The 13,411-nt window shown below is 34.5% G+C and overlaps 1 protein-coding gene and 1 pseudogene across 2 annotated transcripts; both read left to right on the forward strand.

Moving 5' to 3' along the window:
• Positions 1 to 1,052: 1,052 nt before the first annotated feature.
• Positions 1,053 to 3,687, forward strand: LOC110826038 (pentatricopeptide repeat-containing protein At3g26630, chloroplastic-like). The gene is made up of 2 exons (XM_022056616.2): positions 1,053 to 1,424; positions 1,867 to 3,687. The coding sequence occupies exon 2, from the start codon at positions 1,919 to 1,921 to the stop codon at positions 3,233 to 3,235; it is 1,317 nt and encodes a 438-aa protein (XP_021912308.2). The 5' UTR covers positions 1,053 to 1,424; positions 1,867 to 1,918; the 3' UTR covers positions 3,236 to 3,687.
• On the forward strand, positions 3,306 to 12,243 carry LOC148268571 (potassium transporter 19-like; annotated as a pseudogene). Its single transcript, XR_015817849.1, has 10 exons — positions 3,306 to 3,362; positions 3,540 to 3,590; positions 3,821 to 3,869; positions 5,963 to 6,135; positions 6,453 to 6,678; positions 6,860 to 7,108; positions 7,339 to 7,656; positions 10,419 to 10,586; positions 10,717 to 10,971; positions 11,092 to 12,243. The product of XR_015817849.1 is annotated as a potassium transporter 19-like (transcript).
• Positions 12,244 to 13,411: the final 1,168 nt, after the last annotated feature.

Below are 13,411 nucleotides of genomic sequence, written 5' to 3' on the forward strand. Positions count from 1 at the left end.
CCTAGGTTTTACTTGCTCGTTTTGCGTCATCCTTTGCGACAGCAAAAGTGTTTTCAAACAGTTAATTAATTGTTGTTTAGCAAAAATAATGGTTAGTTATTAATTAATTAATTACATAACTGAAATTAACTTTTAAGATTATGGTTGGATCTGTGTATATTTTATTATGGACAGGTCGAACCCTTGTTGAACATACATATACATATACATATACATATATACATATGTCAATGGGGAGTTTAAAAACTTGACATGTGGGGGCACCCTGTGTATGCATACATACATACATACATACATATTACTTTTATACAGATTTACATTTCATCACATTATAAAGTCAGCATTGATTCATATATATATATATATACACACAAGAATATTCACTTAATATACTTACTTGAGTTCTGAAAAAAACATAGATTTCAACGAATTTTTATGAAACAAAATAACAAAGGAAGAGCTATGAGGAAACCCTAATCCAGTTTCATTTTCTTTCTTTATATTTTATTAATGAAAGAATAAAATAAAATAATTATACATCTATTTTTCTTTTTAACTTAAATATTATACATTCATATACATATCATATTCACACAAATTTTTTATACGACGTTACAATCCACATTATGTACTATATGATAAAAAGTTAATTAAAATATCATTCAAGATTTGCCGCCCAAAGTATTAGATTCAGTATTTATATAGCCATAGCAAATTGAATATTCCAATATGAATGTGATACCACCTAGTCAGTAGTCAACCTTTTTATGTATGTATGTATGTATATATCATTTCAAAATGGAGTTCTTTATGTCACACTGTTTTCTCAAGTGATGGATAAATTTTTATTAGTAAGTTTATTGATTTATATTTGCAAACCTTATAACTAAGATACATGTATATATATTATGAGATGATGTTATACTAAACTTCTATTTAGAAATCCATTTCAAGCCCAGATCTTTCTTCTTAAATTCAAATTCAAATCCTCCATTAAAGCCCAAAATTAATAACTTCAAGCCCATTACCCTTTCTGCATTCTGCACCTCTCCCATCTCAATCTCATCTTCCTCGACCTTTTCAATCACCTTGCTCGACCTCCTGCTTACCAATTTCTCATCTCTCTCACTCGACCAGTAGCACCAGAGGAGCATCTCTTCTATTTTCGAAAACCCCAAGTCCAGCACCATCTTCTCCTTCCCTCCGTCTCTCCCATCTGCTTCAGGAAATGAAAAGAAGCCGCAGCCTTTGACGCGGGAATTATGGAAGCGGAGACTCACCATTTCCCATAAAATTTTCTGTTAATATCTCGAGAATAAGCAAAAATATCAGGGATGTTCTAGACTTGCAGAAACGAATCGACGTCGTTTCTGGGAACCGATACGGCAGCAATGTATTTAAATTGACGGGTAGCATACCAGCAGGTATTTCTTTTCCTTTTCTTTCTTCGTCAACTCATCGAAATCCCACTTTTCACTTCACTGATCTTCTTCCGCTGATGCATTGTAGTTGTGGGTTCTTTAGTTTGCTGCAACTTTACCTTGAAAGTAGACTAAAAATTTGAATGAAAATATTATCTCAACAGCCTATAGAGTTCAAGTTAGTAAACTTGACAAGAAGAAATGCAAACTCATAATTTTACAATTGAAGAAATGGGTGGAGTTTGCTAAACTATGATAAATTTTATAAATTTAATAATTAGGATTTTGACTTTTTTAGTGCATAAGAAATCAAAAGTCATTCATTTTCTTCTCTTGTTGAAATTTTGAATGCTTTAATCTGAATTTATGAATTTTAGTTGGGTTTATCTGTTTGTATCTGGAAAACTCTGATTTTTTTTTTTCCTTTTCATTTCTCATTTATCAGAGTTATCTTGCAAAATACTGCAACTTTTTTGGGCTTTAGAAGAACACAATCTATGCTGGCATGTCTTCCTTGCTATCATGATCCACTTCCCTGGAAATCTCCATCCCGCATAGCATGTTCTGCCTCTAGACTACGGTTTGATTCCCAAGAAGCTCTCCTCTGGCTTCAGAAATGCTCCAGTTGCAGTCATCTGAAGCAGATTCATGCTAAGATCATTCGCCATGGACTCTCTCATGATCAGTTGCTTGTTAGGAAACTGCTTCACCTTTGTTCTTCTTATGGGAAAATGGATTATGCAACTCTTGTGTTCCACCAACTCCACCAACCATCCACCTTTAGTTGGAATCTTATGATAAGGGCCTTTACCACCAATGCCAAACCCCTACAAGCTCTTCTTTTCTATAATCTCATGATCTGCCAGAGCTTCCAGCCTGATAAGTTTTCTTTCCCCTTTGTTTTAAAAGCTTGTGTGGCCTTATCTAACCTTAATAAAGGGAAAGAAGTCCATGCATTGGCTATCAAAACTGGTTTGTTCCGAGATACTTTTCTGCAGAATACTCTCATGGATCTCTATTTCAAGTCCGGAGATCTAGACTCTGGGTTTAAAGTATTTCAGAAAATGCGTGTTACAAATGTGGTTTCATGGACTACTGTGATTACCGGGCTTCTTGCATGCGGAGAACTGGGTGCTGCCCGTCAAACCTTTGAGCAAATGCCGGTGAGAAATGTTGTTTCCTGGACCGTAATGATTGGTGGTTATGTTAGAAATCAAGACCCTCAGGAGGCATTTGAATTGTTTCAAAGAATGCTGCTCAATAATGTGAGGCCAAATGAATTTACACTTGTTAGTTTGTTGAAAGCTTGTGCTGAACTGGGAAGTCTGGATTTGGGTTGCTGGATCCACGACTTTGCTCTCAAGAATGGGTTTAAACTTGGGGTTTACCTTGGAACAGCTCTTGTTGACATGTATAGCAAATGTGGCAGTTTGCAGGATGCCAAACAAGTGTTTGAGAAAATGGAAAGAAAGAGTTTGGCCACTTGGAATGCAATGATCACCAGCTTGGGAATCCACGGATGTGGAAAGGAAGCACTTGATCTGTTTGCTCAGATGGAAAGGGCAAACGAAAAACCAGATGCAATCACTTTCGTAGGTGTTTTATCTGCTTGTGTACATATAAACAACGTAGATGAGGGTTTTAGATATTACAGGTATATGATAGAGCATTATGGAATTGAACCTATTTTAGAACATTACACCTGCATGCTAGAACTATGTAATCGTGCCAGCATGCCAGATGAGGATTATAGACCAATGAATTCTTTGCGATCAAAGCTGAAAGAAACCGTTGCTAACGCAGAAGATCTCTGACCATCAATGGGGGAATTACACAAGTCAAGATTTTTTAGGAAAGGATGCACAGTTCAAGATTCAAGCTTACATGCTTCATGTTCGATGTGGGTTGTATTCAACTGAAGCTCTCTGTATGATTAAAGCTGTATGCAATGGCGAAAAGTAAGTTCCAATGATGGAGCAAATGCTGGCCTTCCCTTCTCTAGTGTAAATCTCTCTTGACGTGTATATGAAATGAATTTGAGCGAGTCCCCAGCTTGTAGTTTTCTGAGTTCCGATGCTCTGGAAAGAGATCACTTGGTCTATTTTTTGTTTCTTCCAGGACAAGAAGAAAGGTGCCAAGGCCATTTTTGTTCCTTATCTTTGTGGCCTGGTTAATGTCCATCCCTGCAAGTGATTTTACACGATCTGACTTGTGAATCAACAATCTTTTCTTTTTTCAAGTGGATTTGGATACTGATCATGATCAATGAGTTCCAAAGGTTTCTGGGTCTGTGCGAATATATATGTCTGTATGTATATATATATGTATACTTTTTTAATAATTTTCCTAAAAAAGTATTTTAGCAAACTTAAAACAATTGTTGGTAAGGCCCCTTGCAGGGAATCGGACAAACCAAGGATGAGGATCATTGTGATTGGCTCATGGATGGTTTTTAGTTGAACCATCATAATGAGTGCATGAGAATCATATCCTGAAGATTATGAAATTTTTAGAAGGCTAAATTATAAAAATATAAATAAATGTAAAAGTACTCTTTTATCCTTCATTGTATAAAGGATTTTACAACATTACCCAAACTATTTTTCTATCTCAAAAAATAATATTCTTTTACATGCTTCACTAATTTGCTAATAAAGTAGAATGGAGTATGGTTCAAGATAAGTTTTCTTAGTATGTTCATATGTGTTTTTCTCACAAAAATTTAGTACATTAATATATATATATATATATATTTTCTGAAATGTATATACGCAAATGACATTTTGTCTTTTATTTAGTAGGGATGTTTTGAGATGGGTTACAGTGTTTACCATTTTGATTCTTATAAACATTTTCCTCCTGTGTTAGGTTTAACACCATTGAAGAATTTATCTCAAAAATATCATTTCTAAAATCAATTGGGTAAAATTGTTGTTAAGAAATAAGAATGTATTTTATTTAATAAGTTTTTTATGTATGTCTCGGCTTTCTCGATGAATATCTTTTTATACTTTGTTCAATTATATCTATATATCGTGGCACGACATGTTATTTCGAAAAATTATGAATTTTTTCATTTTATTATGTAGAGGGTATAATGATTAATGTGTCACCACTTCGAATGGATAATTTTTTTTTCTACGACATAATTTTTTATATGTTATAGTGTTTTAGGGATTTATATATATATATTTTGTGTGTTGTAAATGTCTGTAATATATTATCAATTTTAACCATAATAACCCTGTGCTTTTATTTTGGGATTGAATTTTCATGGCCATATCTACATCACACACACACACACATATATATGTATACGTATCCTTAACAAAACTAACTTCAAATAGAGAACTTGTATTGGTTTTTCAGCTTTAGATATATAAGTTTTTTGTTTCTTGGTAAGTAGTAATATAATCTATATTTTATATTTTTGTATCTTTTTAAAGTTTAATATAAACTCATGTAATTTTAGATATATTTTTTAATTAGATTTTTATATAACTTAATCTTTTAATGATTTTAAAAATATTCTCACTGAACTTTTACTTCAACGATAACAATAACATATAATAATCAAATTACATATTCCAATTTGTTGACATGTATCTCAATCATCAAGATTTAATTAATTAAGTAATTAGTTTTAATTAATTAATTAATTAAGTAATTATTAATAACAAATACACTTAGATTTTATTTGGATAAATTTAAGTGATGGTTAATTAATGTATAGTAATGACAGAAGTTGAATGACAATAATACAGGATTGTAATGATAAAATATTTTTACGTTTGGATGATAGTATATTAATGTATGTTAATGACATATTTTTATTTAGATGATAGAATGATATGATTGTATTTTTAGTTAAATTACTAACTTATTCTTACATACTATATGTAATAGTAAATAGTATAAAAGAAGTATGTAAGAAAAAAAAATAATTTATCGATATAATTATATTTATATTTAAATAAATAATTATTATACATAATAAAATTAAAATTTTATATTTAATAAAATAAATAATAATTATTTATATTATCACATTAATTTAATAAATTTTTAAATTAATTTAATAAATTTTTAATTATCAGAATATATATAAAATTAATTAAATTAGACGTGCGTATAATAAAAAAACAAATAAAAATGTCCATCAAATACCAACAATTTAATTGTTTAAAAATTTATTTTAAAATTTATAAGTCAAATATTATTATTACCGTCAAAAATTGAAACAAATATAATTTTTTTATTATCGTAAAATAATATAAATTAAAATTTTATTATTTACCGTGATGCAAACATAAATTTAGAGTGAGCTAAGTTTAACTTTACTTTCTTTTTACAGCAAAAGCGTAATTGAATTGAACCTAATTATTATAAAAAGAAAAAAGTTCATTAAATCATAATTTTCCATTTATGGTCTCACACGTTCTTTTTCCTGTCTCACGCGTCTTTCCCTCTTCTGTCTGAACTCTCTTGTGTTGGCTATAAAAAATGGAATTCAAACGAATCTGAAAGTATATGTTAAGAAGAGAAAGAAATTGAAGCTGGTGATTGCATTGAAGAAGAAGAAGACGTTGGATCACCGGATCACCATAACAATGGCGACAAAGGATTTGATAAATCCATCTCAAAGAAAACCCCCAGTCGCTATGATTCTTTCACTGATGAAACCAGCAGTGCTCATCATCATCAACGTCGCCAGGTTTCTTGCTTCCCTCTCTCTCGACTAATGTTTTGTTTACTTTCACGACATATATATATATATATATACATATATAATGTAGCTATTATATTTGTTTCTCCTTTTATGTTTTTGTTTAGTTCTGTTCGGGTCATTGCTGCTTGAATTTCAAAATTTCTTATTCAGAATTTTTCATTCGAATTTTTGAGTCATTTGGTAAATACACTACTTAAGTTTCAATCATTATTGTTGATTTTTTTTAAATATTTTTTAATCTACTATTTTGCCCCTTAATTTGAACCATTCTAATTTTAAAATATTTTTAAAATAAATTGCAGGCGAGTGATTGGGGGACCGTGTTGAAGCTTGCGTTTCAGAGCATTGGAATTGTGTACGGTGATATAGAGACATCACCACTGTATGCGTTGCCTGGAATTTTTCCAGATGGAATCAAAGACAATGAAGAACTTCTTGGTGCATTGTCTCTAATCTTCTACTCCATCATACTCATCACCGTAATCAAGTATGTGTTCATCGTTTTGGCTGCAAATGATAATGGCGAAGGTATGATTAATTATCATTCCTATATATCCTTAATCGATTAATTACTTTTTTTCTTAATAATTCGGTTGTGTGATGTAAAAAAAAATAAGAAATCAAATCAGAGAAGTAAAATCTACAGAGAATCGTTTTTTATTTAGGATTATTGATGCTATGTTGCTGTGATTGGTTGAACGAATTGTAGGAGGAAATTTTGCTCTGTATTCTCTTACATGCCGATATTGCAAGGTTAGTTTGATGCCAAACCACCACAAAGAAGACAATGAAGTGTCTAATTACAAGCTTGAAGTGCCAAGTACCGGCCTCAGAAGAGATTCATTTGTCAAGTCTATGCTGGAGAATACCAAAGTTGCCAAGTACACTCTCTTGTTCGTCACTCTACTTGGTACCTCAATGGTCCTTGGCGGTGGCATCTTAACACCTTGCATTTCAGGTACATTTTCTTCCATAAGTTTATACATATTCGTTCATGTTAATTAATTAATTGATTAATTCTAGGAGAAAATGTTAATCCCACATGGAACAATATAGAAATTCATATTGATTTATATCTACGTAGGTAAGTTACAGTTTGGCTAATATTAGGGGAAGTGTGATTTTGGAAAAGGGCTACATACCATTCTATGTTTTTATGTAGTTACATTTTGATTTTTTTTAATGTAGTGTTGTCGGCAATGGGTGGAATAAAGGTAGCTGCACCAGACATGACAGAAGATTTGATTGTGTGGGTTTCAGTGATCATCTTGATTTTCTTGTTCCAACTTCAGAGATTTGGAACTGATAAAGTTGGCTACTCTTTTGCACCGATCCTTGCTCTTTGGTTCGTCTCAATTGCACTCATAGGTATCTTTAACTTCTTCAAGTACGATCCTGGTGTAATCAAGGCCATAAATCCATGGTACATAGTTAGGTATTTTGCGAGGAACAAAAAAGACGCTTGGATTTCTATGGGTGGAGTTATTTTGTGTCTCACAGATAAGGGTTTTAGTTTAATGTGATATCAAAATAAAAATTAGAAATCTAGTATTTGAATCTTTACTAATACAAGATATTTAGATCTCTGCATAATTTACAAGTTTAATTTAATGGATTTGCATGTGAGAGTAATCTAAGTATATAAATAATAAATTGAATTTTTTTTTACAAAGTTTTAAAATAATTGGCTAACATCATTAGTTCACAAATATTGTTATTATAGGATCCGTACATTGTACAATATGATTCTTATGTTCTTTGTTTATATTTATTTTGACGGACATTCTTGTTTGATGAATATGAGTTCTAAACATATGATCATACAAGATCTTGGTGGACGTTGTTGCTGAATATCGACTCTTACTCGTGTCTTATGTTTAAGAATACTTCTCTGAAATTCCAGCAACAGTGTTAATATGTAACGGCCCCGAAAATTTAAAATGAAATATATTAAAAATATCAAATGCGGAAGCGAAGTCAAAAATTCGATTAACATCCCTTACACTAAAACCAAAAACGTGGTCACAAAATATAAAAGATAACACTACCTAAAGGAGAAACTTGAAAGTAAAAGCTACGAATATGACTATGGAGTCTTTAGGCGTCCCCTTCGTCGTCCTCCTGTGGAACTAGCTCGGGAACGATGTCTTCCTGATCTAAAATGATTAAATAAGGAATGAACTACACTAACCCAGTAAAGACATCACGATATCTCACCGTCACGGAGGTAAAGGCGGGTAGAAAACACAAAAAGACTAATGGAGCATAATTTACAACAAATTCTTTTATCAATAATAAATCCTTCACCATCCACTTACCTCGGTGAAATCCATAAAACAGTATACGAAAGCAATAACATTATCATCATCATGAAATCATATATGAACTGTATAACATAATACTTATCAAGCCTTTTGTAATTCAATCGTTACACAACATATTTTCCTCATTTAACAGCCCACTAGTATCCATGGGGATCCATAGGGGTCCCGCTACCTGTTAATCCTTAACACTTGAAATCAGATTCCAAGGCCGTCCCCATACCCCGTCCAGTATGGGCGCCAAAACTATAAACCTCATTACCCCGTCCGGTATGAGGGTGAAACGGGCCGTCCCCATACCCGTCCAGTATGGGCGCCAAAACACATAAGATCTCCATACCCCGTCCGGTATGGGAGACCACAATCCCGGTAGGGTTCCCTACGGACCCAGTCCGTCCACCATCTCCCAGGATATCTAGTCAGGCTGACCACATTATACAATTACCCATTTACATAATCTTTCATTCTCTTTTCCCTCAGTCAGCATCATCAATCCACATACAAACAAGAAAAACGGTAATTTATGCCAAACAGACAACATACAGCATCAATATCCCAGTCATTCAATCCATAATCAGTAAAACAGTAATAAATGCACACGAAATTATAAAATGAAAACATCAAACCTCATACTGCATTTAAAACTGTAAAACATGCCAAATAACAGTTAACCGACAAACACACTAGACTCGGGCTCCATTAGCGACCTTAAGCAATTTCACACATTCGTTGATTCATGAAATACCGTTTTATCATTTATTGAACTTTAATACCGTGATAGGAAATAGGGTGATGGGTCCTTACTCGTTTCGGGGTCCGAACACGGCTTCACGGTGCGCCTACAGGCTGTCCCTAATTTTTCCTGAATTTTTTTCCCGGGGAACTGAAACGCACTACTGGTACCTGCACGTGTTCTAAAAAATTCCAAATTAGCCCTAGGGCCCCTTTTTGGCCAATATCGCAATTCCGGCATGGCGGCTCCGCCGTGCTCCGGCGACGGTGCCGCCGCTTTGCGGCGGCGATTCGCCTCGGTTTGGCCGTTTTCGGCCGAATTCGGCCACACTTGCATCGATCCTTGCGATAAAACAACCCTAGGGCCCTCGGGGGGCCAAAAAATTACGAAAAATCGAAGCTTACCGGCGGCGGTGCTCTCGGGTGCGGCGGCTCTCCGATGAAGTTCGTGTTTTGGTGATTCGGCTCCGATCAACCTGTAGAGAAAAAAATGGTGATCACGGTGATATAAAAATTGCATCAAACGGAGGCCGGGAAGGGCCTCATCGGAGGCAAAAACCGAGAAGGGGCGCGACGGCGCCGGTGGATTTCGGCCGTGTTTTCCGGCCGTTTGGCTGGGATTTTGGCTCCGATTTGGCCACAGGGGAAATCAGCGTGGAAAAACGAGTTGGGGGTATGAAATTTACCTCGATCGGCGGTCGAAAATCTCCCCGGTGCGGTGGCGGGTGGCGGCGGCCGGCGTCTCCGGCGTCTGGTTCGTCTTCTCCGGCGAGGGTAAGCGGCTAGGGTTTTTGTGGTCTGGTGTGGGGGTTCTATTTATACCCTTTTGCCTTTTGATCTCAGCCGTCCATTTTGTTTTAATCTGGACCGTCCGTTTTTTGATTAAATTTGGGCCGTCCGTGCGATTTCATCTGAGCCGTCCGTACGTACGCTTGATCTGGACCGTCCGATCGCGTGTACGCGGATCGCCAACATGGCCCGTCCCCGGTCGACGTGGTTTTGCCACATGGCAGGTCCTGGTTGGCCGGGACTGCTGGCTGGGTCTACTGACGTAGCTGCTGACGTGGCTTTTTTTTTTTTTTCCCCTCTTCCAATTCCCGGGCGTTACATAATACCCTGTTTGTATTAGACTAATTTAGCAATTAGCTTTATTTTGTTTCTGTATTCTATATAATATATAGGGTTCCTTTAATTTTATGTTAAAAAATATGGTAGGTTCTAAAGCATTGTTTGCTGATTTGGGTCATTTTAATGTCCGATCGATTCGGATAAGTTCATGTTCTCTAGTCTTTCCATCCATCCTTTTTGTCTATTTTGGTCAAATATCGTATCTCCGAAAGCATAACGAAAATGTTCTCGATACATTTTATAAATCAATCCCAAGTAAATTAATTGTAATCACATGTCCATATTTCTTGAATCATTTTATTTTTTACATTGTTTTGTTTTCAATTTCTCATTATCACATAATATTAACACAGGTCGTATTAACCCCATTTCTTTTTACATGCAGCACCATTGTTTTGGCCAATGTTTATCGTGGCAGTTATGATTGCCATTATTGCTAGCCAAGCATTGATCTCGGCTTCGTTTTCAATTATCCACCAATCTATGGCACTCGGTTGTTTTTGAAGGGTTAAGATAGTTCACACATTAACTCAATTTGAGGGACAAATTTATGCGCCAGAGATAAGTCACCTTCTTATGTTAGCATGTCTTGGTGTCACCATTGGCTTCAGAAATACTTTGAAGATTGGCAATGCGTACAGTCAGTAATTTAACTTGCTATATTACTAAATTTATCGTCCGTGTTCCTTTGAATTCTCCACTTTGAATAATACATTGTCCATGTCCTTTAACTCATTTTTCATTGATATTTTCTTTGTAGGACTGGCCGTGATTTTTGTGTTTCAAGTCACATCCGAATGTCTTCTTATTGTGATGATCATGATATGGAAAACAAACATTGACTTCATCATTCTCTATGTGGTGTTCATTTCTTTTAGTGAACTGGCCTTTTTGAGTTCAGTCGTCTACAAGTTTATTGATGGAGGATATCTTTCGTTATTATTTGTTGCCTTCTAAATAACCATCATGTACATATGGAGTTATGGCTTTCGGAAAAAGTACATGTACGAGCTCGAAAACAAGGTGTCATGAAGCAGACTAGCAGAAATAGCAAGCAATCATGTCATCCAATGTTTACCGGGTGTTGTCCTATTCTACACAAAAGTAGTCCAAGGCATATTCCCTATATTCACGGGCTATATTAAGAATGTCTCGACTCTACATATAGTTTTAGTCTTTGTCTCAATTAAGGTACTCCATATTGGCAAAGTCCCTCCTGAAGAGAGATTCTTGTTTGGGAGACTAAAGCCTCATGATCTAGCCTTGTACCAATGCGTGATGAGGTATGGATATAAAGATGCGAGGACAAAATGGGAGTCATTCGAGGAGATACTGGTAACTCAATTGAAGGATTTCATACAGAAGGAGTCATTCGTGGTGGGCGATTGCGAAGATAACGAAGTTAGCGACCAAGAAAAGGCGAATCTCGACAATCAAGAAGTTCAGAAACAACTAAGACTAGTGGATGAGGCATTGAAGAATGGAGGGATTGTTTACATATTGGGGGAGACTAAGGTGATTGCATCAAAGGTCTAGTTACTTGAAAAAATTTGTAATAGATTAATGCTATAATTGGTTAAAAAGATGTGTAAGGTTGTTTGATGAGATCTTTATGATTTCGATATAGGGGATATGCCTTGGATTATTTCTGTGTAGAATAGGGCAACACGCGGTACACGATGGATGATAGGATCGCTTTCTATTTCTTCTAGTTTTCTTGATGACACCTTGTTTTCGAGCTCGTACATGTACTTTTTCCTATAGCCATAACTCCATATGTACATGATGGTTACTAGGAAGATATCAAATAATAACGGAAGGTATCCTCCATCAACAAACTTGTAAACGATTGAGCTCAAAAAGGCCAGTTCACTAAAAGAAATAAGCACCACATAGAGAATGATGAAGACAATGTTTGTTTTCCATATCATAATCATCACAATAAGAAGAAATCCAGATGTAACTTGAAACACAAAGACCATGGCAAGTCCTACACAAAAAATATCAATAGAAAATGAGTTATAGGACATGAATAATGTATTATTCAAACTGGAGAATTCAAAAGAATACGGAGGAAAAATTTAGTAATATAGCAAGTTAAATTACTGACCGTATGCATTGCCAATCTTTAAAGTGTTTCTGAAGCCAATGGTGACACCAAGACATGCTAACATGAGAAGGTGATTTATCTCTGTCGCATAAATTTGTCTCTCAAATTGAGTTGATGTGTGAACTATCTTAACCCTTCAAAAATAACTGAGTGCCATAGATTAGTGGATAATTGAAAAGGAAACCGAGATCAATACTTGGCTAACAATAATGGCGGCCATAACTGACACGATAAACATTGGCCAAAACAATGGGGCTGCATGTAAAAAGGAATGGGATTAATACAACCTGTGTTAATATTATGTGATAATGATAAATTGAAAACAAAACAATGTAAAAATTAAAATGATTCAAGAAATATAGACACATTATTAAAATTAACTTATTTGGATTTGATTTATAAAAAGTATGGAGTTTATACATTTAAAAAAATGATTAATATACTAAATTTTTGTGAAAAAAACACATGAACTTATTAAGAATAATTATTTTGAACCATACCCCATTCTACTTATTAATATAAAGTTCTTGATAGATGTTGATATTTGTAGGACATTGTATCTTCAATTTGTTCGGACTTAGCTCAATTAGTGAAGCATGTAAAAGAATATTATTTTATGAGATAGAAAAATAGTTTGAATAATGTTATAAAATTCTTAATACAAATAAGGATAAAGAGTACTTTTATATTTATTTATGTTTTTATAATTTAGCCTTATAAAAATTTCATAGTTTTAAGGATATGATCTCATGCATTCATTATGATGGTTCAACTTAAAACCGTCCATGAGCCGATCACAATGATCCTCATCCTTGGTTTGTCCGATTCCCTGCTAGGGGCCTTACCAACAATTGTTTTAAGTTTGCTAAAATACTTTTTTAGGAAAATTATTAAAAAAGTACACATATATGTATATATATATACATACAGACATATATATTCGCACAGACCCAGAAACCTTTGGAACTCA

This window comes from Carica papaya, chromosome 3 (genome assembly GCF_054855325.1).
Source record: "Carica papaya isolate Zhongbai chromosome 3, ASM5485532v1, whole genome shotgun sequence".
In the NCBI taxonomy this organism is placed as follows: Eukaryota; Viridiplantae; Streptophyta; class Magnoliopsida; order Brassicales; family Caricaceae; genus Carica; species Carica papaya.